We start from the raw sequence: 27937 nt of genomic DNA, 5'->3' as shown, positions 1-27937 counted from the left end.
GTGCTTGTCCATGCTGGAGAAGTGGTCACCGTATGTTCCGGTTTTCTAGTACAAGCTTTGAACTTTGTTTTGGTCATTACCATACTGTCCCGATGAGTGGCTCTTGGCGTGTTTGCTCTAGAAGACAGTGATAGCAGCTGAGTTTGAGCCCACAGCTTCGTTCATTTATTTCAGCGGCTATCTAAGTAGGGTTATTAAGTACAGTCACTTGTATTCTCTGCTTAACTCTTCCCAGTGCCCTGCAGGTGGGAGCACCGAAGATTACCTGGGAAAGGGAATCAACTTCGAAGACTACAGTGAGCTCCCTCAGTGTAGGCTGACTGGACAGCCCTCTATGTTAAAGTAGTATTTTCATAAGACTCCATGGAAGTGGATGATGTGAAAATGATGGTCAACTGTAGAATTTTGTGATGACAGCAGCAACAAAACTGGAATCAGTACAAAGTAGTTTTCCTTAGAATGGGTTTGTCCATCAGAAGTGTGAGTTTAAAACTCGTGCTGCGTTTGAAGGTGTGTTGGTGTGAAAATGAAGCAAGGAAGCATGAGTAGGAACTCAGAGTAGAAGGAGTATGTTCTTATGAATTGTTTTAAGTATTTTATCCAGGAAGGTGTTGAGATTAAAAACTTAAAGCTGTCGGTACGTTTTACTGCACATCCTGTTTTCAGCTAAATGAAGACAGTGGTCTTTTGTAGACAGCCCAGTGCCAGCAGCAATCCCATCGGTGCAGACACTAGGGCGGGATGGGGACGTCAGACATCTCTAGTCTATAATCACCCTATTGTGGACACCAGTGGGAGCCTGGATTTTTATGTGGCTTTAATAGAATTAACTATTTTACTTTAACCTTAACAATTATTACTATATATTTTAGAAGACCCGACTGTCTGCTAAACAGAATTACCCTAAAGTGAACTTTATTTCTTTGCCAGAAGAAATTTACCCAGAGTCCTTCTAATGAAAGAAACCGTTCTCATTTAAGTAAGAAATGTCCCTGGTTAATTAGTTTTACTTTTGGCCCACATGTCTAAATAGATCATGGTGGTTGTTTTAGAACTTATATGTACTTCTGGAAACACATGCTATATTCATTATAGAATGAAAAGAAAGCATTTGCTACAGAGAATACAGTTAAATTCAATTTTTTAATTGGTAAGCCATGCACCTGTGGCTGGGCCCATGTCAAGACTTGTTTCCACTCTGTGAGAGCTGCAGAGAACCACACATCCATGAGCTATGGCCGGAGAAGGACTTGTCTGTATAGAGAAGTCTAAAGTGTGTGGTTCGCTTTAAAAATAACAGCAAATACTATGTTAGCTATTTAGATTAAATACCTATGATAGAAACAGTTAAATACTTTGTTACATAAATAATTAAATGCAATATTTAAGTTAAATATTAATATTTTAATTTAACCTTTACTCGTTTTGTTTTACAGAGAAAACACAAGATGTGTTTTCTCCTTTGGCCTCTGGATGGCACACTTGGCTGCTCAACTCAGTTATATATTTTAGAACTGCTAGAAGAGCCAGAACCCTGTGACAGTGTGTGTGTGTGTGTGTGTGTGTGTGTGTGTGTGTGTGCCCGCCCACGTGTGCATGTGTGTGAGCACATGAGCACAGCATGATGTTCTATGAAGCGCTTCTCTTGAATCTGATAGCATTGGAATTGTATCCACAGTGCTCAGTGAAGAGCCAAGACACAAACAAGTGCTAAGACATTAGATACTTTTTCAAACAGATTTGAGATTCAAATGTAAAATCATCCACAAAATATATATCTCATGAGTCTTACGTACAATTATGTAAAAGCATAGCTGCGTCTAATATGACACCAGACAGTCAGAGTGTATAATTGTTAAAAAAAATAATAATCTATAAAATGGAGAGGTTCTTCGTGATAGGAATTTCCCACCTACACCCTATTGTTTAAGACAAGATCTCAATGTAGTCTTGGCTGTCCTGGAACTCACAGTATAGATTATGCTGGCCTCAAATTTACAGAGAACTACCTGCCTCCCAAATGATGAGATCAAAGACCTGCACCATCATGCCTAGTCCTGGATTTTTTTTTTTCAATGCTACTAATCTTGTCACTGGTTCAAAGCTAATTAGGATCATAAGCACCTTTATAATAATGATCAATTATGAACTCTGTGTGAATGCAGAATTAGTCAGCTCATGAAGGATCTTTCTGTTGCCTCTTTGGCTCAGCTGCACTGTGCCTGGAATACTGAGGTAGAGGTAGAGGCAAAGGATGTTCATTTCTCGTAGATCCACAATGTCAGACCCTGTACCAGCAGTAGTGTGATGCCCACTGACTCTTCTCCACACTTCCCTTGGATAAATATCATGCTCTATTTTATGAATAATGAAAGTTCAAAACATCTTGAGAATGTTTGCCAAATGCCATTATTCAAAAGGATGTTAGAATTCACAGAAAAGCTTTACGTACACATTGGGCATGTCTTTTCTACTGATTGACGGCTATCATGTTAGTCAAACAGTCCTTCATCTCATTCCTCCCTTGTTTGGTTTTGCTGGGCCATATTCCTTCCCCTTCACTCCTCCAGCCCCTCTGACCTGCAGACACCTTCCCTTCTGTCACTTCTCGTCACTTTCCTAAAGTCCTTCTTGGCTGCTCTTAGTTTGTTCTAATGTTTAAGCAGCTTTTTCACCTCAGTCTTCCCCAAAATATTTTGACATAAAAGAAACTATGATTTGGATTTATTAAAAACATTTCCTATTAATTTCATGACTATTTAAAACATATGGAAAGATCAATACGTGTGAAATGGAAAAGGACAGTTGAGGAAAGGAATTTTATTTTCATGTTTGTACGGACATATATCAAAGACTGGAAAGTTTTCTTTTCTTAAAATAAGTAAACTATTTTTTAACAATGACTTACAGATTTACCGTCTTAATGTAATTTAATTTGTCTGTTATACATCAAAGTTAAGTTCTCTTTTAAATGCAAAGCTTACAGTAATACAAAGTTATTGTTGCAAATTTGCATATAGAAATTTCGGGAAATGTGAATCTTTGTCATTGTAGTCTATAATGTTATATTATTGTATTTTCTAAGGCAGGAAAAGAACCCAGCATAAAACTTTGTTCAGGTGAAGAATGTATATAGTTCTGCTCTACAGTAATCATTGACATACAACACTTGAACCATATCATGTTTTGATATCATGGACTCTGATATGATACAGTAACTGTAAAGAGCCTTCAGTCACCATGCTCTTGTTCCATGGCGTAAGAGGAGCAGAATCCTAGAGGATGACTTCCTTTGATAAGCATGAATCCTTACGTGACAACTGTGGCCAATGAATGAGCTTCAAGAACCTCATGTATTTCATCTTTCCAATAACTGAGTGTTGAGTTTGCTTCATTACCCATCTGCCATCTTACATTATACACACACACACACACACACACACACACACACACACACACACAATGATTTAGCTAAAAAACATACTTATACACTATGAAATTTTACAAGTGGAGAAGTGTCTATTCCCTGTGTTATGGCTCAGACATAGGTAGTGCCCGTGATCCAGGAGTGTCTGGGGGCCATTCTGTGTCTACAACCATTACCTCAGTACTTGCTTTTCACCTGACTCAGTGAAACTTGATAGAAGGCTGAACTCCGCCTAAGCCAGACTCTTTGCAACTGGTTTAGCATAGCATTTGAGAAACATGGGGAGTAGTGGGACATCTTGGAGGAGCTGGGCCCTCCCATCTTTGGAGGTTCTACCCAGACACTGGCATCGCTACAAGCAGCAGGCTCTCTGCTTATGCCAGCTTGTCAGCTCAGAGTGTGGCTGGGTGTGGCTGCTGCCTTTTCCTTCACTGAAGCTCATGGCTGCTTCTCTGGCACTTCTGGAAATTCCGTAGGTCAGCCGACACTGCTGCCGGTTCTTGTCTTCAAACGCTCTGAGAAATGGATTGTGCTGTCTGCAAGTAAGATCCCAGCATAATCTACAGCTGTTTGCTAGTGCTGCCGAGTCCTGGGAATGCAGGGTCAGCAGCGGGCACCTCAGCTCCATACCTGCAGCATTTACTTACCCAACTCAGTTTTCTCCCTTTAACTTTATCACTCATTTTGTAGCCAATAATACATCACTTGTTTTAAGGATATTTTAAATTGCTCTTTGAGTGTACTTTTAAATTCTACTGACATTAAAATATATATAAATTTAGGTACTATATATAGAGAATTATTCTATCTTAGAAATCAAAATAAGTTTATGCTTTTTCTTAACGGATGTTACAGCCTCCTCTCAGGAGGTATATGATGGAATAATATAATAATAAACAGTCGGTTGTAAAAAGATCCCCAGGGTCCCCTCAGTGAGCGTAACACTCACCGGTGAGCTATGAAAGCTAGGTGCAGGGGTGTTCCTTGTAAATTGGCCATACCCGACTCTTTTAATAACCTCAGACAGCCTGCTTCATGCAGTGATATGTAATAATTGCATCACCTTTTCTCAAACAAAGAATTGCTCTTTGCTAGAAATTTAGCCTGATAAGTAGAACTTTGTATGCTAGATATGTGTATGTTCCTCAGCATAGTTAAAGCTAAACTGATAGAATTATTCAGTTATGGAAAAAGAATTATCATATCAAACCCAGTGAAAGGCAGGGGTTTATTTTTGCTTGTCTTGTTTGTCTCATATCAAGGTAAAGAATTTTATTTTCTAGCATGCTGATTTTGTATAATAAGCTATTTTTAAACAAATTTTAACTCAGAATTTTGATTCAGTGCTGGCACAATAGAGTGCACACATTGGCATTTAGACATTTACGTGTCACCTATGTGATCAGAATAATAGCTACAGAAGGCTCACCCTATATATATAATCAGCACAAGAGCTATAGAAGGCTCACCCTATATATATAATCAGCACAAGAGCTATGGAAGGCTCACCCTATATATATAATCAGCACAAGAGCTATAGAAGGCTCACCCTATATATATAATCAGCACAAGAGCTATGGAAGGCTCACCCTACAGAAGTTTCATTTTAAAAGAATTTTTTTTAGAAAGTAGTGATTTTTATTTTGACCTATTTTTTTGGTCATTACAATTTCAACTCAAAATTGTGTCCCAATTTTTTCCACAGAGTCCCACTGATTCACGAAGACAGGAACATTACTGCTTTGCAGAGAATATTCTCTTTTTCCTTTATAGCTTTTCCATGAAGAGAGATTGAACCATTTTCTAAATTTGAATAATCTCTCAGGGAAAAACCAAAAAGCAAAAACCAGGACAGTTCATAGTTCTTTCATGGTTTCTACCAGAGAGGCTGGGAACTCTGACTGTGTGCAGGAATTATCTTCATGAATGGTACCTGTGACACTACTCACAGCTGTGACTCCAAAAGGGTTTCACTGAAAGTAGCTTTTATGTTCTAAATTGTTCACAGTTTCTAATTGTATATTTTATAGAATTTGAGTATCCTGTCTGTATGGATTAGGAAAATACAATTATAAATTTTACCCTAAATCAGATAATTGTAATCAGATGTGTGATTCTTCCATTTAAAAAGAATTTTTAAAGCCATAGTTTGTAGTATGAGGGGAAAAGGACTAATCTGCATCTATTCCTGTTGTAACAATGGGTCTTGTGTCTCTGTGCTTCAGGATATGACGTCAAAATGGCTTTAATATGAAGTCTTTATAGATGGTAAGCCTGAGAACAAGACTCAGTTTTGCCTCAGTTTTGCCTCTCATTAGCCATAAGCCCACCTGACCATGAGTGCTCAAGGATGAGGTAAACTAGAAGACTCTGAAGTCCTTGAATATTCTTGGGTTTTCTGGTTTACTTTTTAACATTTTTTTATTAGTATCACACCATTCTTTCCTATATATGTGTGGTATTCAAGAACTTTTTTGCAATGGATATTTTCCCCCATTGGTAAGTATTGAGTTTTGAAGGTATGAAATATATAAGTGAGTATCTGTAATATTCATTAATTCATGCAAAGAACCAAATAAATGATTTTGGGTGTCAAATGTCGTTGTAGCTAAACTGGTTGGCAAATGAAGAGATTAGACTTGACGGGACTTTGAAGGACTTATAAAGGATAGCAGGGTTTGCAAGACAAGATGCAGGATGAAGGTTCGCATGTCTCAGAACTCAGGAAATGCCCAAGGACCAGTGACCAGAGAGAGAGAGAGAGAGAGAGAGCAGCTTTGGCTTAGTGCCAGATAATTATGGATGAAATTAACACGTAAACAGGGGTAAGCAGGGCAGCACTGTGAAGAGCCCCAGACTGCCTGGATCATCAGAAGAGCCAAGTATAGACCATACGGGCATGACCCTTGAACCTTGCTTTCCCAGCTCACTGTTCCGTCTTCCACTCGATGAAAGTTTTCATCCCACAGATAATGAAGATCTTTCCATGGTTTTGAAGTACAAAACTCAACATGATGAGAGAGAGAGACAGAGACAGAGGGAGGGAGACAGAGACAGAGAAAGAGGGAGAGAGAGAAGGAGACACAGACAGACAGAGAGAGAGAGAGAGAGAGAGAGAGAGAGAGAGAGAGAGAGAGAGAGAGAGAGAGAGAGAGAGAGAGACCTTGAAGGACCTTACACCACAGCGATTGTTTTGGATAAGTTATAACCATGAGAAAATGATGAGAGCAAGAACAAAAAGGGAATTATAATAGCCCAGGAACAAGTTAATGAGGGTTAGTGATGGCTGAAGTAAAAAGACGGTGTGTGTGTGGTGTGTATGTGTACATGTATATATGTTTTGTTTATATGAAATATTGGTGGACAGGTAAGATATTGTATTGGACAGAAAGTATTCTGTAGCATACTGACAGTGCTCCCATTGCTTCTCAAAGCCAAGTGTAGTTCTGGAGGGTGCTGTGAGTTGAGGAAGAGAGGGAAGGCTGATGCTTAATCATGTAAAGGTGGAAAATATGGTTCAGTGTAGAGCATTTAGACAACTCATGCCTCCACTTTCCTTTACATTGGATGCCATAGCAGGAGACACGTGTGTGTCCCCAAAGAATCCTTTCCTACTAGAAATGAGAAATTTATGGGAAATATTTCCAGGTGCATTTTCTTTACCTAAAAATATACATTTTTAGCTAAGTTACTATATATTTTCAAAAATAATTTGACACTCAAAACATTTTATATCTTTAAAAAGATAATTGCATTTATTTAAATTCATTTGATTCAAATTAATGATATTTTACCCAATACAGGGGTTTACTTCAGGAAATGAAAAACTGTAAGTTTTAACAAAGATCGATGGAAAAAATAATTGGTGAAAAAATATAAGGCTAGGTGGTACGTGTTCCTCTTACTGTATCTATGTGCCAGAGTCAGAAAGGTAAATGAATACCACCTCGTAGTGTCCAGGGCTTTCCAGGTGGTTCTCAACTTTCACGAAAAAGTACCAGCTGCAGAGTCATTAAACTTTTTCAAGAAAAATAAATTTCATTAAACTTCTTTCAGCTATCGTTTGGTCATGGAGACCTCAGATAGGCAGCTAGGTAAACAATTAGATAGAAGGAGTTTTCTCTTATTTTATAGCTACATAGCCAATAATTATTTTTGTTAATCTGCCAAGCCCACGTACCCCTCCAGAAGGAAGTGGAGGTACGTGGACAGTGACAGATGGCAGAGGTTTCAGTTATGGCAGTGAACTTGTTTCTTGATTTAAAATGTGCAAGATGATAGCACAGGAGAATGTTCTGGAGAGAAATGCAACTAAGAGGCCAGAAACTAACAAAATGTTTGATTTACCTCATTGGATTTAGGGTATAAAGCCTCTTTTTTATGTAAATGCAATCAATTAAGAATATCAAGCATGCATATTCCATCATAAATCTTTTATGTATTTAACCGGACATAATAGGTAATGTGTTTTTCTCCTTCGAAGTCTGTTTTTGGAAGTCTATTTTATTTACTAGCCTTTCCCAAGGGTCCGCCCACCAGAACCATACTTAATGGAGTCTTTGGAGCGTGCTTTGTCTTCCCAGACAGAATAAATGTAAATGTGATGGATGGTAGAGATGGGGAAAATGGAGGCTTCTCTCTGTGTCAGCCATGGTGAGGGCAGGGCTGGGTAACAAAGCAGCCTCGTCTCCCCACCTAAGGGTCTGGCTCCAGCTTCTGGTCAGGCTTCTCCATGTACCGTGATGAGCTAGTCAGCTCCTCGCCTGAGAACTCATCCCAGGTATGGGCTTTGGGACAGGCTGCTCCCCAGGAGATCTCTTTGGCCATATCTAAGGAAAGTTTTGGTTGTCACAGCTGGGACAGAGGTCCATTGGCATCTAGAATGTAGAAGAATCTGTGGCTCAGAATATCAAACATGCTGAAGAGATGAACACTTGCCCTAGAAGAGCAGCTAAGCAGAAGGCACTGGCCTGAAAGAAGAGCCAGGCATCACAGTGGCAAAGTTTAGTAATCCCCAAAAGTTCGTAAGACCAGCCTCCTTAACTTAATCAGGAAAGTAAATCACAGGGAAATTTACCAAAGAGATTAAGAGAGGCAAACGTCTAGATTGATCAGAAAGTTACCAGTGGTTCGATTTTTGTTTGTTTTTGGTTTTCAAGAATTTTGGTAGTGAAACTTAACTAATTGATTTCTTTTTAAAGTCAATTTAAGAAGTGAAACATGATATGATTAATTCAGGTGAACATGCAGATGTCTTGAGGTAGATTTTGCCTAGAGGCACAGTGTGTAGCCTGAAGCTGGGAGGTTCAGGTGCTGCTTCGGAACCGGAAGCCACTTCCTGCCCTATTCAAGACCTTGCCACACTCCTGAGAGGAAGGATGGCTAAGAGGATAGCTCGCTTGCAGGAATGTTGGCATGGACATATAGACAGTTCCTTCCTGAAAAAGTTTAGGTCATCTTTGTGAGTTGAGACTAGGAGGGAAATTCTGACTTACTGCCTTCCACCCCCCCCCTTTGTGTTTGTATTTGTGCATGTGATGTGCACACACACATCTATAAGTGTCCCACCTTATTCCCTTGAGACAGAGTCTCACTGAACCTAGAGCTTCCCTCTCTGCTGGCTCATGAGCAAACCCCATTGAACCAACAGCTTTCACATGGATGATGGGGAGCTGAACTTAAGCCCTCATGATTGCAAGAAGCACTCTTACCTACTGAGTCATCTTCATAGCTACTGGAGACATTTTGTAGTGCAATTTTCTATTCAAACCAGACAAGTGACTGGTTCTGAGTGTGCAGACATCTCCATGGGGCGTCCAGCACTTTCTTGTGCTGCTGTGGGGAAGGGGAATGTTCAGCCATGGCTGGTGCTCTGGCCTTCCTCACCCATAAGTGACTGTACTGTTGAGTCAGCAGCTCTGTGGCTCCTTTTCACTAGTCTGTGAAATGGGTTCCCAGTGGCTCTCTGACTCTGTCATAGAAGGGCACGTTGCGTTGTTGCTGGTGCTCTTACTGCAGCCAATTCTCCTGAGGCTTGGGGTGTAACTACATCTACCTAGAAGTCCATCTTTTCTCATCTAGAGCTCTGGAGATTTTTAAAGAGAATTCATGTTTTTCCCTAGGCAGAGGCATGCCAGAAGGGTGGCTTCTAGAAGTTTTACAATATACTAAAGTAGTATTAGAGAGGAGAGGACACCTAAGCTTCCATGTCCATGTGCAGGGCAAAGGTTGTTTAAACGTGGGTGTGCTTTAGAACCCACACGGACGTGTTTGCATACAAGCAAAGCATGTTCAATGGCAGGCTTTCTTCCTGTGAGAAGTGCTTGTGCTCTTCTTGTGTGGGAACCCTCCCCCCCCCGATTTTTTTTTTTTTACTGTCTAGTAGTTTGTGGAGGTGTGGTGACTACAGATTGTTCAGCTAAAAATGCTATTTACTGGGACACATTTCAGAGAGAACATTGTTTTCTAAAGAAACAACAACAGCACTTTTCCTTTTGTTCTCTTATGGAAAAAATTTCTCTGGTAGGTAGGTATTTGTGGGCTAGAAAAAATTGAGCAAAAGAGAATCTTCTAGTAAGGAGACGTAACAATACAGTACCTGCCATTGTTAACTCATGCCGGAATGTTGTTGAACACATGCAGCGTGGTCATTGTGTCAAGACCTGGTGCCACATGTCATCTAGTTGGTCCATCCTATGTCCCCATGGCACGTTTGTTATTCCCGTGCAGGAGCTTTGACCTGCTGTCACCCAAACACATAGAGCAGCCTCCTGTCCTGAGAAGCCACTGCTGAACCAGGGAGGAAATTAGTGACTTATTGTCTGTGCAGGATGTCTTCAGGTAGTTTGACTTTTGTTTTAGGGTTTATTTATTTTATTTACTTATTTATCTAAGTATGAATAGCGTTTCTTTTTCTTTGTCTTTCATTGAAAAATAGCTTTTGCACCCCATATAATGTATTCTGATTATGGTTTCCCCTCCCTTCACGCCTCCCAGTTTCTCTTCTATCTAGATCCCTCTCCTTCTCAGTCATTAAAAAGCAGACAGTCTTCTAGGGGATAATAATAAAATACAACAGTAAGATAAAACCCAACACATTGGGGTAGGACAAAACAGACAGACAAAAGGAAAAAAGCCCAAGAAAAGGCACAAGAAGCAGACACTGATGTAGAGACCCACTCATGCTCACCTTCAGGAATTCCATAAAAACATTAACCTAGAAACTATAATATATACACAAAGGACCTGTGTGTGTGTGTGTGCGCGCGCGCTGGTTCGTGCATGTGTATGAATTCACAAATATGTATTAAAGTAACACTAATAAAATAAACAAGGAAAAGCCCTGAGATGCTGTGATGAGAAGAGGAACCTCCTATGACACCATTGAGTTCATTTCTCTTGGCCATTTAATGCCGGGTGTGCAACCTGTCCTTAAGAGTAATTTGTTCCCCTGTGAGTCTCCACTGGAGAAAACTAAATTTTATTGGTAAGTGGTCATCAGTTGGAGATGGTGTCTGGGTTAGAAATGGATGCATGTGTCCACATCTCTTTTCAGCTCTAGGACCCCACGGAGGCCCTGTGCCGGCTGCCTCGGTGTCTGTCAGTTCATATCTACATCTATCATGTTGATTTAGAAGGCCTTGTCTTTTTAGTATCCGTAACTCCCACTGTCTCTTTACATTCTTTCTGCCTTCTCTTCTGCAGCTTTCCCTGAGCCCCGAGAGGAGGGATTTAATGGAGACATACTGTTTAGGGCTGAGTGTTCCAAGGTCTCTCATATGCTGCATGTCTGGCGATGGGTCTCTGTATTTGTTGTTAATATATTTCTCCTTTGGTAGCCTGCAGAGTACATTCCAGTCCCAGAGAGTTGGGGACAAAGGCTCTGCTTCTCCATGTTCAATGAGTTGTGTATGGTTTATCTTCAGCAATGGGGCCTTGCCATCAGTTTGTGAAGAGCAAGCTCCTGGGACCTCTTAGGTCAACAGCTCAATTAGATGTAACGCTGCCCCAGTACTAGAAGCTTCAGTTGGTAACAAGAGATGGCCCACTGAGGCTCTGTCTGCTGCATTATTTGGCAATTTCATTGAGATCATCTCATATATGTATGTGTTTAGGAAGCTCTTATTGAATTCGGTTTTCATACTACTCCTCAAACTGCCTTTGAATTTAGCTCTCTCTCCCTGTATTCCCTCCTTCGTCCCCCTCTCCCCCTTCTCCCCACTTGATCCTTTCATTCCACCCCCCCAATCTATTCACAACTACCTATCCTAGTTCCCTTTCCTGAAGAGATAATTTTTATCTCTCATAATTGCTTACTTTATGCCTAACCTCTGGGTTGTATGGACTATGGTTTGGTTATCATTGACGTAACATGTCCTTGAGTTAACAATAGCCATGTCAAAGTGAATGAATATTGTGTCTGTCTGTCTGTGTCTGGGTTAGCTCACCTAGGATGAGTTTTTGCTAGTTTCAGCCATTTACCTTCAAATTTAATGATTTCATATTTTTAACATTTTAGTAATGTTATAAATGTAGCACATTTCTTTATTGATTCATCAGTTGGGGGACATCTAGGTCGTTTCCAATTTCTGTCCTCTGTAGATAGAGCAGTAATTAATATAACTGAACAAGTATATCTATGATAGGATGAAGCATCCTTTAGGTGTATATTATATACCCAAGAATGGTGGATAGCTAGATCTCGAGTAGATTGATTGATTTCCATCTTCCTATGGAATGCCACAGTGATTTCCATAATGGCAGTGCAAGTTTGCATTCCCATTGGCAATGGATGAGAATTCCTCCTAGTCTACGTCCTTGCCAACATGAGCTGTCACTGGTTTTGTTGATTTTAGCCATTCTGACATGTGCAAGACAGAATCACAAAGTAGGTTTGATTTGCATTTCCCTTGTGACTAAGGAAGCTGAACAGTTCTGTATGTGTTTTCCAGCCACTTGAGCCCCCCCCCCCCGCACCGATAGCTATGGATCCCATTTTAAATTGGATTGTTTTCTTGATAGCTATATATATATATATATATATATATATATATATATATATATATATATATATCCTCTGTTGGATGTATAGTTGGCAAAAATCTTCCCATCCTGTAGGCTGCTACTTTGTTCAAATGATGGTGTCCTTTGCCACACAGAAGCTTCTACGTTTCACAAGGTCCCATTTATTAATTGTTGATCCTAGTGTCTGTGCTAACGGTTTTCTGTTCAGGAAGCATCCTGTACAAATGAGTTCAAGGCTATTCTCCCTTTCTCTGCTGTCAGTTTTAGTGTATTTGTCTTTATGCTGAGGTCTTTGATGCACTCAAACTTGGGTTTTGTGCAAGGTGCTAAGTGTGGATTTAAGATGCTGTCTTTTGCCTAGTATGTATTTTTTGCTTCTTCATCACAAACGTGATGTCTGTGATGTCTGCATTTTCAGTTCAATTCCATTGATCAAGATGCCTGGTTTGTGCTAGTACCATGTTGTTTTTATGACTATAGCTCTATAGTACAATTTTATCTCAGAAATAGTGATTCCTCTAGTAGTTTTTGGTTTTATTAGTCAGGATTGTTTTAGCTATCCTATGTTTTTGGTTTTTTCATATGAAGCTAAATATTATCTTTTAAAAAATCTTTGAAAATTTGTGTTGGAACTTTGTTGCGATTGCACTAAATTGTTGGATTGTTTTTGGCAGGATGGTCATTTTTACTGCATTAATCCTACTGATTAATGAACATAGGAGATCTTTTCATATTCTAATACTTCTTTACTTTCTTTCTTTACTGTTGCAAAGTTTTTATCATACAAGTCTCTCACTTGCTTGGTTAGAGTTACTCCAAGATATTTTATAATATTTGAGACTGTTGTGAAAGGTATTTTTCTAATTGCTTTCCCAGTTCATTTGCCCTATGTATATAGGAAAGCTACTGATTTTTGTGAATTGATTTTGATTCAGCTACTTTTGCTGAAAGTGTTTATCAGCTGTAGGAGTTCCCTGGTGAAATTTTTATGGTCACTTATATACACCATCATATCATCTGCAAATAAAGATGCTTTGACTTTTTCCTTTCCAGTAATATCCCTTTGACCTCCTTCAGTGGTTTCATTGCTCTAGCTAATGCTTCAAGTACTATATTGAATAAATATGGAAAGAGCAGACACCTTGTCTTATTCGTGGTTTTAGTGGAATTGCTTTAAGTGTCATATTGCCATGGGCTTGCTGTAAACTGCATTGTTATGTTGAGGTATGTCCTGTGTATATCTGGTCTCTCTAGGACTTTTGTTGAAGTCCACTTCTGCATCTGATGAAATGATCATGTGGATGTTTTTGTTGGTTAGTTGGTTGGTCTTCCAGTTTGTGTGGTGAATTACATTTATCTATTTACATGTCTATTAAACCATCTCTACATCTCTGGAATGAAGCCTATTGATCTTGCTGACTGATCTTTTTGATGTGTTCTTAGATTCTGTTTGCAAACATTTTATTGAAAACTTTAGCATCTGTATTTATAAGGAAAATTGGCTTACAATTCTCTTTATTCAGTCTTTTTGTAGTTTGTGTATCAGAGTAACAGTGGCCCCAAAACAAACTAGGCAATGTTCCTTCTGATGCTCTTTTGTGGAATAATTTGAAGAGTATTGGCATTGACTTTTATTTGAAAGTCTGGTAGAACTGAGAGCTAAAACCATCAGGCCATGGGCTTTTTTTCAGTTGGTAGACTTTCCATTACTACCTCTATTCCACTAGGGGTTCTAGGTCTGTCTAAATTGTTTATCTGTTCTGATATAATTTTGGTATGCATCCAGAAAATTATCCATTTTATTTCTTTCAGATTTTCTAATTTAGTGGTGTATGGAAAAAAAATATATGTGTGTGCATCTTGTAAGTCACTTCTTTCCATGACTCTTAACAGTTTTAATCATCTTAAGGGATTATAAAGGTTCTATCTGCCTTTCTGGTGGGATATAGCATGCCTATTGTAGGAAGCACAAATGAAAGTCAGTGTTAACCCACAGTCCATGAATAGTAAGCGTGGAGTTGCAGGTCAGGACTAAGGAGCTTTATGTTTGGTTCATGTGACTGGGAACGAGGGCTAAGAAAATTAATTGGGTCAAGTGATAGAAGGTAAACTCTCTTGGTGGTGCTGATATCACAATGCTGTATACATTCTTGTGAAAAGCACTAATGTTCCTTTCTTCAGAAATATTTTGAATACAAGTTTGTCTGGGTTTAGATGCCACATCAGAGTCTCTGGCTGTCTTTACACTGAAGAAATAACACATTACTGTTTTAAACTACTATATGCCTCTAATGATAAAGAATAAATCAAGGATATTGGTTTCCCACCTCTGTAACCAAGTGTCCTGTTAGTTACTTTTCTCATTACTGAGACCAAATACATAAAAGAGGAAGAATGTATTTTGACTCACAGTTCAGAGAAATACAGTCCCTGGTGCCTGGTGACTAGGGAGGCAATGTGACAGGAACAGCACGTGGTCTGTGGTTTAATGGGAGACAGGAGAACATACTGGCTCTCAGCTTACTTTATCTTTTCCCACCTTCATTTGGGGAGACAAGCTTCTCTCCCTGGACATGCCTCACTGACAGACGTGAAGGTGTGCTTCGTTAACATTCTGTTGCCTCTTAATCCAATCAAGATTTTAACCAAAATGAACTGCCTCCCAGCTCCCTGGAGTCTTCTAGTTGCTTAGGATAGGTAATTAGGAAAATGAAATTTAAATATGGTCTGTAAAGAAAGAAGAACTCTGTATTTGTCTGTATTTAGAAAACTCGTGTGTGTGTGTGTGTGTGTGTGTGTGTGTGTGTGTATGTGTGTGTACACATATTGTACAATGCATGTATATAGACACATACCCATGCACACATATGTGATACACTGCACATACAACAAGCACAGATACACACACACACACACAAAATGAAATTAGCCTCCATCTCAACCTCATACTATATGCAAAATTTGACTCATAATGAATCAGTGGTCTAAATGACATGTCAGAGCTAAAACTATAATATTTTTAGAGAAAAGTTAATCAGAAAATTGTGACTGTCTTGGAATTGACTTTTAAGTCTTGGGAATGACAAGCAGCAAAAGAAAAGGGGAAAATATAGGTTGTCCTTTACCAAAATTTAAATCTACCATGCAAGTACATATCAAGGACATATCAAACAAGTAAAAAGATGACGCACAAAATGGTCAAAAACCTTTATTGGGCAAGTCACATGCTCAATAAAGGTTTCCTGGCCAGAATACAGGCAGTAGCGTCACAGCCCAATAGCAAACCAATGGCCCAAATATAAAAGAATGCAGGGCTTAAATATACTAAAGTATCTCCAAAGAAGACATCAAAATGGCTCACAAGCACAGGAATTGATGTTGAACATAATCAGTCGTGGGAAATGCAGATCAAAACCACAAGGTACCACTTCACACTCACTAAGGTGGCTGTTAAGCTAATTTTGTTAAAAGGGAAAATAATTATGACAAGATTGGGAGAAATTGGAATCCTTGAACTTTCCTGGTGAGAATATAAAGTGGAGAAATGGCTTGTGGGAAACAGTCCCTCAAAATGTAAACACACAGTTCTCAGAAGCGGCAGTTTTACTATGAAGGAACTGGACAGAGATTCATACATCTCTATAGCGCCGCTGTAGATGAGCACCAAGGTAGAAACAGCACACATACCCACTCAGCTAACACAATAATAACCACAGCAGGTGTGGGGCTCACACTTGACTTCCTCAGATGGCTGAGGCTGGAGGATTACAGGGACCATTGGCTACATGAAACCCAGTCAAAAATAAAAGATAAAAGGCTGTCAACACAATAGAATATTATTTACTTATTTTTAAAAAAGAGTCATGCCAGACATGTTGACTCATGCAGCAGTTCTGAGATAGAGGCAGAAGAGTATCAGGATTTTAAAGCCAGCCTCAGCTACATAGTAAATTTGAGGTTAGCCTGGGCTACTTGGACATTATATCAAACAAAAACAAATAAAATTTAAAAGAGGATAAATCTTGAAAACATGTTAAGTTGCAGAAGCCAGATACAAATGCCACACACTGTTGTTCCATATTCTGAAATGTTCAGAGCTGGAAATCCAGAGACAGACGGCAGATTAGTGGTTGCCAAGTCAGTGGATAGAGGAGAGCAGGGAGTGGCTGCTAATGGACGCGGCATTTCATCTGGGAGTGATGAACACGTTCTCAGGTTAGATAATGCTGCTGTGTGCTCAGTGCTGGACCACACTAAAAGCCATTTTGTACACTATAGGATGGATTTTATTACATGTGAAGTATTTAATAAAGTTGTTACAAATAGCAAACAGCAGAGGCAGTTGTATAGGGCTGGTGACCTTTCAACTCTGCTGTAAAATACAGTAAGTCATATTTGTTTTTCAAAGACCAGCAGAGCCTTCCTTGGCAGATGAGGGAGGGGTTAGTTGTTATGCAAACATAAACAAGCTTCTAGATGCTTCCTCTGGGCTCACAGGCTACCCTGTGCCCCTGCCCCACTTTACCATGGGACTACCATAAGAAGTGTCTTTAATACCCCACTTCCCAGTGCTTGCACATGCCACTGTACTAGAAACTGTGTTACAGTGGTCCTCAGAGAGCTAAAGGGGTCTTTAAGTCTCAGCCACTAAGCCCAAGTACTCTATTATGCCCTCTGGACTTGGAGTAACAGTCACACCCACAGAAGCCACAGTTTTGAAAACCTGCCGCTTTTCTCCGAGTAAATTGTATCCCCCTTGGCCATTCACACAGAGAACGTGTGGCATACACCGCCCATCGTTTGACTCAGATCCTGAGAGTAGCTTGCAGTTTCATGCTGGAGCCATGGGCTCTGGTGGTGGCGTGGCGACGGGAGGTTGTGCATAATGACCAAGGTTTTATTTTTGTTACCAGAGGTCATGTAGTAGCTTATGGTCTGTCTGTAAAAGGATGTTCTTGTACACAGAGCAGAAGGAGCCGAGAGCCACTGGCAGAGAAGAGAGGGCCAGGTCTGGAATTGGAAGGCTTCTGATCTGTCAGGATAACATCAGGCTGCTACTTACAGATGTGTCCTAAAGGGACTAAAGGGTTTGCCTGTGCTTGTGGTTATTGTTTATTTAAATTATATCCCCACTTAATGTGAAAACTGTTCCTGTTCAGTCAGATATATTTTTATAATTTCCAGTTGTGGGCTGAATCTTGTCTTTTTAATTAACCAGACTGTTGGGATGCACAAATGTTGTCAAATAAAAGGTTCCTGTGGTCTATACTAGATAAGTCGGCACAATGAAATCATTTCACTACATAACATTTCTTAAAAGGAAAAGTCAAATGAGGAGTTAAATGATTCTGCACTGCGTATTTTATTTCTTGATGACTGCTTAGCCTCACAGAGGGCCTAAGTGACTTTAGGTGGGATAACCGGATCTGTTTGCTCTGGAGAAGCAGGCGCAAGTCCTCCAAGGAAAGGCCGGGAGACAGATGGCCGGCTATTGTGTTACAGCCATCATCTGCTGGGTCATGAGCAAACAGTAAGTGAAAAGCATACACGGCGCGTGTGGGAGCACATCAGCGGGGCAGCAGCACAGGGAGGACGCGGCCTCTGCACGGTGTTGAGATGTTAGGTGTGCAGGGTTAATCCATTTGAAACTGTGGTAAAGTGAACATTTGCCCCCATTTTTTGACACTACTATGCAATATTTTTAATTGAAATGGCAAGTAATGGCCTTTCCTTTTTTTTCTTTTGCTTTCCATAACAACACAAGCACTAAATTATAGCTGTGCAATTATGTAAACAATGGAAATGCTTCCAGAAGGAATCCTTCCTTTTAAATTTTCATTTCATGTAATTGTTGGAAGGTTTAGAGCGGCAATAAACAAAATTATTTTACACATTTACCGTTGTAAAGGTCAATTCTAAGAGAACTAGAGAAGCAGCCCTGTGCAGAATGAGTAAGCCAATTTGTGCCGCCGCCACCATATGTTTTCCTTATCACTTATAGTTTTTCCAGTTACTGTGTACATAGCATTCAATTAAAGCCATTCATTTGAGGGGCTGAATGCAGTTTGTGTTTATAGAACTGTGCTTTGGAGGAGAGGAAACAACACGCCTCTATTTGAATTACCTGATTTTTTGCAGGATCGGTGATAAGAGACAGATGTTCTCACCAGTCGCTTTCTCATAAGCCTGAACCTTATGATAAGCTGCAAAGCCACAGTTATCATCCCCAGTCTGGCTTTCCCACTCAGCATGGAGCTTGCACTGAAATGGGGAAGTGCGGTGTGTCCCCTTCACCATGTGGCAACAGTTCACAGGGTGCTTTCTTTCCAGCAAAACCAGGGTCTGTCTGCTCCATCCTAGTCAACTTAAAGAGCAAACCTGACTCCTGTTCCCGACTCCACTTACCACTAAGCCTGTTGTTTAGTTTAACTACTTGTTTAGTCTGTTTAGAAGGTACAGGAAAAAAAATCAAATCTTACTACCAGACTCACTTGTTTGAGTTAGGTTCTAGAATTCCTCAAAAGGATAAAGCTTAGAAAACTTAAAGGTTGTGTTCCCAAATTTGCTCCTATTTTACCCCCAAGTTATATGCACAATCTCTAGTTGCTTGTCAAAGGGGTTGTCTTAGCCCACCGAGTGCTAGAGCTTTTTAATTTCTGGGGTAACATATGATCAAAGTGACTACTGTGTCATCTCTGAAATTTAAAATAATATTCTTTCTCAGTGCATCATTAAAACGTTCATTCAACAAATTGTAAGGGGGCCAAGGCAGGCAGATTTCTGTGAATTTGAGGCCAGCCTAGCAGTTCTAGGACAGTCAGGGCTGTTATGCAGAGAAACATCTCAAAGAACAAAATCAACCAAACAAAGAAACTAACTAAATAAATAAATAATATTGACTGAACCTGTGAAGTAAGTTCTGTGGAGTAAAAACTCTTCATTTTGAAAAGCATTGCTGGCACTGTTTACTTCTGTACTTTGAAAGCTCCATAAAATACCTGTTTTCAACGGCATCCCACTGCCCACTGTTCATTAAGCAGGGGTCACCTCATCTCAGGGAACAGAGAAACAAATTGCGTTGGGGGTGGCCCACAGCATCTAACCCAGGCCTTGTGACCCCCAGTTCTGGAGTTCTTCACAGGGAAATTCCCCCCAGTGGTTACAGTAGAGTCAGCCTTGAGAGAAGAGAAGAACAGCCTCTTTGCTCATCATAGCCTATCCTTACGACTTCCTCAGGCCACGTGGAGGTGGTACACTGTAAACCTCCATTTTAAAGACAAGTGCCTAACTCAGAGAAAACGCTTCCCGCAGCTAGTGATGTTTTTACAAGGGAGTCATCATCATGTGCTTGTTAATATATTGCTTCTAAGGAATATTTTCTATTTCTCACAAGGGGTAATCATTTTTTAGTATAATTTTAAGTCTTAAAAATGCGAGTCACTTTGAAGCAATGTACTAGGCAGATTCTGCTTGCTTTACTGAGAGGCTCCTGTAAACCCTGAGGATGATGTCCTGGTGTGATGGTGCGTGGTGAATGCCATTCTCTCTTGTTCTTATGGAAAACCCTGTAGGCTATATAAACCATTAGAACCTGGAGGATTTGATTCTGTATTCTCAAAGATTGTTTTTAATGCCTCCGGGTGAAGGAGTGTGGTGAAAGAACAGTTTTTCTGTGAGTTAGAAATGAGTGGAGCCCATTGTGGGTGCTCCTCTGTTGGGAACACGGGTGGCAGATGCTCTCCTGACAGCCATGTGTCTACTCCTAATTTTAAAGTGTTATCTCAAAGATAGACCCTTTGGACTGCTCCATTTCAGTGTAGATAAGCAAAGTAAGTCAGCATGTGGTGGTAATTTGGCTGACTGGTCATATGGCCCCCTCTTTAACCCCCGAATTAACCCTACCCCAGTGCTGTCCTTGGTGACCATAGCGAAAGCACACTTTCCCTCCAGGCTCTGTCTTACGTGGGTGGTAGAGTAGGGCAGGCCTGCCATCTGTCACTGTCCTTCTTTTTCCCATCTCTTTGCCCATAGGAGCAGGTTCAGTTGAAGTTCCTGGCCCAGGTCCAGGGACTGGATGAGCCCTGTGACTTTATCTCAGCTACTTTGTCTCTGCCATCTCTAGCACCAGTGGCCATTTTGTAGCTTCTGAGTGTGTGGTTTTCTCCCCTAAGTCTTTCTGCATACTCACCAATGAAGCAAGTTTATAAACTATGGTTTCAGCTTATTATTTAATTCCCAGTCCCCACAAACATTCCAGAAAGCCATCTTTAACCAAAGTTTCTAAATTCCAGTGGTGAAAATGGCTCATTTGAATTTAGTGTGTGCTAAATGCTAAAGGTTTTTAAAACCCTTAGGCTTCAGGGTTTTAGCTCCTCATCTCACCAGATGGAATTAAGGCAAACATAACAAAGCTAACATCATGGCTATTTGCATTATTAATCTTCAGATGCATGGCATTCTGGTACCTTGCTAGCCAGGTTTGCACGAAGCCATTCACTGCAGCATATGTCAACAGAGATGTGCTTCCATCTGCTGCTGGGAAGCTTGGTGCCTGATAATTCTGAGACAAGGCCCCAGCACAATGCATACCTCTGTGAGTAATTACAGGTGTGCGCTGAGGAGCCCAGGGCATTAATCAGAGGCTCAATTATGAAAAAGGTGGATCTTTTGTTCCAGTCCTGGAGCATGAGTCTACGGCACACTTTCTAACCTGCAACATCCATCTGCTCAGTCCAGAGAATGTTTGTCTTGGCTGATAGGGAGCCTGAAGTGTATCACAGGATGTGATTAAAACAGGCTTAAATATTAACGGGGAAGAAGTGTTGGTTTAGGTTTTTTTTTTTAATTCCTTCCTTTTATCCATCCATCCATCTATCTATCTATCTATCTATCTATCTATCTATCTATCTATCTATCACATATTTACCTGTCTCATCTTTATCTATAAATCACATATACTCATTTATTTTTATGTAAGAAAAAGTCCACTGAAATGCCAAAACTTCAACTTTAAAGCTAAACTACTTACCATAACTGAGCACTAACATATTAAGTATTATATGGTCATTTGAATCATATAAATAGTATTATTTAATGTTAAGTGTATCTACTGTAAGAAAATATCTCTTGGGAAAATATTATGTGAGCACATGGAAGTTGTGTTTAAGAAGACAAGTTATGAAATTAGTTGAATCTTACTGTGAAGGGCCCAAGATAAATGGGAATTAGTATGTTACTCTCCCAATAGTTAAGTCAGGACTTATTCAGGCAGCTACACTGACAGCCAGGGCTCTTAGGTTTTGCTAATCACTTGTATATTAACAGTAACTGTTAGTTGCACTACAACAAGTCACAGAACTAAAGTATTTCAGCATATGGTTTTCATTTATGCGCCTGGACAGAATCTGTGTAGTTTTCATACTAATCCCATTTACCCATGCACATACTCACACAGATGGCTTTACAGGGGGGCCTGGCCACAATGGTGTGAGCACTGTCTTGTGGTGGATCTGATCCACCACAGAGGCAGGGATGAGGGACTCAGGGTTGGGGGCCAGCCAGCCCTCCACAGGATTCTATTATAGACACAGGATGGAGAGCTGTCAGGGAGATGCTCCTGATGCTGAGCTCTGGCAAATGGCTGCTATTGGCTCTGTGTTTGCACCTCCTGTGCACATCAGATATGTGGCAATCCTTGACCTTAGTGTCTCATGCATGTTAAACCATTACCTTAACACTACCCACATTCCCCGTTCTTAGTGCCTGAGACTCACAGGAGTGGTCCTTTCCATCCCTCTGCCTATTCGCTTTTCTAACAGTGAGCTCTGACCTCTGGGCACTGAAGCTAAAGAAGGAGCCAGCTTTCATTTTACTGACAGGTGTTTGCAAGTTTTATATCTATGTCTCTTGTGGCACTCCTGTAGCTCGTCCAATGAGCTCGTTGTCAAGTGGAATTCGGGACAGATGTGCAGCCTCAGTGCTGCAGTGTGGCTTTTGGATCTTAGTTTGGTTTTTCCATTCCCTTTACCAACAGATCTGATGAGAGCCATTGGAGTTATGCGTCCCCTCACTCAACACCCTAACACAGTGCTCTGCTACCTTATTAGTAGTCATACATACATACATACATGCATACATACATACATACATACACACACACATACATACATACATACATACATACATGCATACATACATATATATGTATATATATATACACAGAAAAAAAAAACACCCACTTTGGAGTTTTGTTCTTAACATTACAGTTGCATTTCCTTATTTTTGTTTTCAGGATGTCTTAAACACCATCATAAAAAACTGCTCGCCCCGCTTTTTCTCCCTGGGTTTGCCTGGCTTCTCAATGCTGGTGGGGGACTTCATCACTGCTGCTGCCAGGGTCCTCAGTACAGACATGTTGGCGGTGAGTATGACAATGTTCTGCTTCCCAGCTCCTGGGAGACTTGACGATTGCTAACAAGGCTCAGATTTCTCCACTCTTAACAGGTGTTGACTCATTAGTGCGATGTGAAACTGGGCTCTCAGAGTAGATACCCTGGCAGCTGATCTGTGAAATTGTAGGATCAGATGACATACTGGTACTGGAAAGGCGTTTCATCAAAAGGCCAAAGTGTGAGAAATCATATCCCCACTAATATGTCAGCACATTTACACGAAAGCAGGGCCTGTCTTCAGACACTCATTAGTACTCTCCAGTAAATGACATTATGGTCATAAATGCAGCAAAGAGAAAATTGGAAGTGTTTGTTTGAAGCAATGTGTTACTTTGTTAAATTTAGTTTAGGTTACTGTGAATCTCATAGAAATAAATAGAATTTTGTGCTCCTAGATTTGGAATCACATCTTAGGCCTCTTGTGTGTTAAACTACCACTGAGATTAGAGACGATGAGATTTTGATTTACTCGGGGTTTACATGAGATCAGTATGATTAGTCAGGATTCTAAATTTTGTCTGATAAATGGCTAATTTCTCACTTTGCATTAGAGGTGGTTAATACTTGTAAAATTGATAATTCATGCTCGTATTTTTATGCCCCAATATCTTCGTCTGAGGCTAAATTGGAAAGTAAAGAGAAGCTGAGAGACAAGAACAAGAGGGAAGAATGAGAAAAGGAAAAAATGAGAAAGAAAAATGTCCAGTTTCCTTAAAATGCAACTTTCTTCCCCCACTGGTTATTTTTGAATTAGGGGAGATCATCTTTAAAGAACCTTCTTGTTAAGTGTTAAGCTTCCAAGTTGGCTTTAAAAAAATTACAGGACATGGGCAAGAGAATCATACTTCCTTAGCATTTTGTTATTTGCTGGGCGGATTTCTGTAGAGCCTGCCACAGCCCCTTCTGCTACACCACACAGAGCGGCGCTCCCTGTGCACATGGGTCTTTTGCACATGTGAGCTATTTCAAGTGCCCTTCCAGACATGAATTGGTCAGTGGGCATATTAAAAAATACTCAACATCTTTAATCAGAAATGCCGATTAAAACATATAAGATGATAATTTCTATTGTTGAGAGTTGCTGTCATCACAAAGGAAAATAGTGTTATTGAAGATACAGAGGGAAGGGGTCCTTGTATAACCTGGGTGGGGATGTAAGTGGTCTCGGCGGCACTACTCCTCTCATTAATGAGTTAGAGTAACTCAGTGTGTGCATGTGGACGAACAAATGTGACACATACAGAAGGATGTCCCGGTCCTTAGAAACAAGGAAATCTTGTCATCTTTGACAGCATGAGTGACTCCAGAAGCCGCTTTGCCCGGGAAATAAGCCAGGCATGAGCCTGCATCATGTCTGAGACATGTGAAATATTAAAAGCCAAATGAACAGAAACAGCAGCCTGGTGTCTGTTAAGGACTGGGAAGTAAATGGGGTGATGTTGATCAAAATGTAGAAAGTTTTGGTAAGCTTGTGAGACCCCCTGTACTGTATAAGACGATGGTTGTACTTATTAGATTATACATTGTATTGTATTATAGACTTGAAATTTATCAAGAGAATGTATCTCCATGAAAAAGGACAGCTATCTGAGATGATAGATAGGCTGGGTAAGCTTAATTATAGCTTTCATTTTGCAGTGTGTGTGCTTTTAACTATGTACATATACATACATATATATGTTATCCCCTTAAATCGGTGCTTCTCAAACTTCCTTATGATGCAACCCTTTAATACAGTTGCTCATGTTGTGGTAACACACAACCATAACATTGTTGCTACTTCATAACTATAATTCTGCTACTGTTATGAATTGTAATATAAATATCTGATGTGCAGGACATGTGACTCCTGTGGGGGTTGCAACCCAGAAGTTGAGAAGTGCTTCCTTAAGTGTATATGATTTTGCCTGTTAGACCTCCATAATGCTAAAGAAAAAACCAGCTTTCCAAAATGGCATTTTAAGTGGAGAGACTATGACTGACAGCTATATAAAGACGAGAGTGATTACTGTCCTGTGTAAGTGTGACGGTTAAAGCTGTGCACCTGGTGAGAGAGGTGTTGATGGGAACACACCTGCTCAGCTCGTTTTCAGGTGTCACTGCTAACTAGGAATGGTAAGTACCCCACCTGCTCAGGCAACCATGCGTGTACCGGAACAAGTGCACAAAGAAGTCTGTGGAAGCTTCTACACTGCTGCAGTAATTAACAGCCAAAACCAGAACCAGTTCAAATGTCTAGCAGCAGCAGCACAAAAATCTTGGTACAAGCATGCTGCAAATTACTGTATAGCAGCAGCACACAGTAGGGGTCCCAGGTCTAACTCACTCTTGGATTGAGTATGGATCTGTGAATAGAGAAAGCAAGGACTACAGCCTACACCCTAATATTAGGTTGTAAGGGAATGAATGGGCAGTTCCATCAGGGGAGACTCTTAGGTCTCTTCAGAAAGCAGCCCGGAAGCAACATGAAAACTGTGCTTGTACCGCAGAGGAGCTGCCAACCATGTCAGCAGCGTCTGAAGTCAGACGAGACGGAGACTGGTTGTATTCACCAGTGTGTACCATGAAGTCATTAGCCAAAGTACCCAGCATGTCTGATGTTAGCCAACGTTACAGCTCACAGTAGCCACTCCAAACTTTCATATTTAAAAACTAAGCAAAGCACTGCATACTGACTTTATCCCTGATGCCATGGCTCCATTCCTAACTGGGATCACTTCCCCCGCCTCTCTGGATGACTACCTCCAACTCCCCTCCTTATGAATACCTTTGCTTTCTACTTGAAAATTAATGTTAGGTTGTTCTCATTGCCCTGCTCTTTTAAGATCATGAACTCCAAAACTATTTAAAACAGCCATGACAGCCATTTCCCTTTCTAACTGGATGAGTCTATAGAACGTTTTTATAGCATTTGTTTACATCAAATGGAGAGATGCTTTCTGTTCCTGGAGATTTGCATTTTCATCTAGGCAAACTTCTCTGGCCTAAACATTCACCAGGAAAATAACCAGAGGTAGTAATGATACAGATTCTCTCTCCAAACCGGAAGGAAGGAAAACTTGCTCTCCCAGCTTCCGCCTGTGTAAGAAAGCTGGTGTCTCCCTCCCTGTCTGCAGGCTCCCCGTTCAGAAGCACTCACTCTCCTCGGCTCCCTAGTCTGCTTCCCCAATACCTACCGGGAGATCCCTCTGCTGCAGTCAGTGCCAGAAGTGAGCGGTGTCGTCACGGGAGCCGAAGACGTCAAGGTACATAACTGAATCTTGGGTTTAGCATCTACAGCTGGAGCTACATCACTGTGTCTTCCGTCCTATGCACTGACCTACTTTCCCCTGACATTTGCTGTATCTTTTGAAAGCTTTGGTAGTTATTTTCGGAAGTGCGTTGTATGAACTGTGAATGTATCACATTCATATCATATTGCAGTTAGACCTGATAGCTCTGTTCCTCTGGTGTTTTTTTTTTTTTATTAGATCTGTTTATCGTTCCTAGGGATCATAATTATGTAATGAATCATCATTTGTAATAACGCTGTTAGCTTAGTTACGCTGCATTAGTGTAGCAAATGAATTTATAAGAAATAATTCCAGTAAGCTAAATATTCAATCCCATTGCTGGCCTGATTAAATGCTACTAATAACCTGAAATTCCAAATTATTTCTTGGGGAATAAAAGTAACAATCTTTTTTGTCCTCATCTGGCTTTTGAAGCAAACAAAAAGTCCCCACATCACTCAATCAATCCACAATACCTGATTATAATCTGTAATTCAATGCACAGTGTCTAATCCAATGAAAATAAAATGGAGATTTTCCTATCTGGAAGTCTCAGATGCTTTGCTTGATTTCCACTGGATCCCTAGAAATGCTGTGCTGCAGGCTGGCTCAGTTACCCAGGGAGGCACTTGCTGAGGTGAGCCACGTCTCCCTGAAGGAAGGGCTGCCCGAACTCCCTGGCCTTTTGCTAGCTCCAGGGTGCCTGTGACACGGTCAGCACATGCGGGAAACCAACAATGACATCAAATTTTCATTTCCTGAATTTTGTGTTTTTAGCATTACCTCATAAATATTTTACTGAAGAATGCTACCGAGGAACCAAATGAATGTGCAAGGTAAATGATGAACAAGAGGTAAACTATGTTAGAATTTTAAGATGCACATTTGTGTATAAACAGTTAATGTTTGAACAACTCTTTTACATTTCTTTCACACGCACTGAAATGTAGTAAGCATTGTGTCAGAAAGTTGCTGTGCTTAGCTGCTTAAAATGTCATCATTCTAGTGGAAAGGGTACAGTGAAGAATATTAGAGAATACACTGGCTTTTACATAAGAAAAGGCAAGGTTAGAAGTTAAAGATGCTTTCAGTAAGGAGGAGGGATGAAGCAACAGTTCATGAAAGCTATGTTTCGGGCAGAGACTCTGAACTGCAGATGATTTGTGCCTCAGGAGACATTTGGCAATGTGGAAACATTTGGGTGCCTCTGCCAAGCGTCTAAGATTGCTACAGTCTGTGACCAACTACGGTAAGAAGGCCCTGCCTCTCCTCTCAAGGTGAAGGCCAGCCCTGGGGATGCAGATAGAGGAGAGCATCCCTCTCTCAAACTCAGCTCCCAGCCCTGTCAGGCCACTGCTGCCTCTGAGCGCCTCAAGGCCTGTAACTCCTTACTGTCTCGTGCACTCTTGTGATTTTACAGTTTGTTAATTTTTGTATTTCTTGAAATTTACCTATCTTCAGTAGATGAATTAGTCCTGCTTTCCAGTCTGCCATTTTCTTAAGCTGTGTGCATTACCAGTTTGTTAACACTGAACCAGACTTGGCTATGACATGCTTCCACCTTGGTTCAGAAAGTTACATTTCACCCAGCACCTGTAATTTCCCATCCCTGTCATGTTCTCGTCCTGTTTGGAGGTCAGGCCAGACGGTCATAAAATACACAACAGGCTTTCTTCTCCACACTCAGAATAGCTTTCGCAGCCTTATGATTAGTACCCTGTGTGCTAGCAGATCTCACTAGCAAAAGTGTCCAAAAACATGTC

At 40.5% G+C, this 27937-nt stretch overlaps 1 protein-coding gene across 2 annotated transcripts in view; it reads left to right on the top strand.

Moving 5' to 3' along the window:
* Window positions 1-27937, top strand: part of RALGAPA2 (Ral GTPase activating protein catalytic subunit alpha 2) — a gene marked incomplete at both ends in the record, with an annotated part of 234696 nt that overhangs the window by 121408 nt on the left and 85351 nt on the right. For both annotated transcript variants that reach the window (XM_080931325.1, XM_080931324.1), the window contains 3 exons: window positions 22743-22871; window positions 26019-26147; window positions 26952-27010. In XM_080931325.1, the coding sequence (XP_080787451.1) occupies window positions 22743-22871; window positions 26019-26147; window positions 26952-27010 (317 nt within the window). The remainder of the gene's footprint in view (window positions 1-22742; window positions 22872-26018; window positions 26148-26951; window positions 27011-27937) is intronic.

The sequence above is a fragment of the Micromys minutus genome (genome assembly GCF_963924665.1).
Source record: "Micromys minutus genome assembly, chromosome: 17".
Lineage (NCBI taxonomy): Eukaryota > Metazoa > Chordata > Mammalia > Rodentia > Muridae > Micromys > Micromys minutus.
This window is presented reverse-complemented; position numbering and strand designations above follow the sequence as displayed.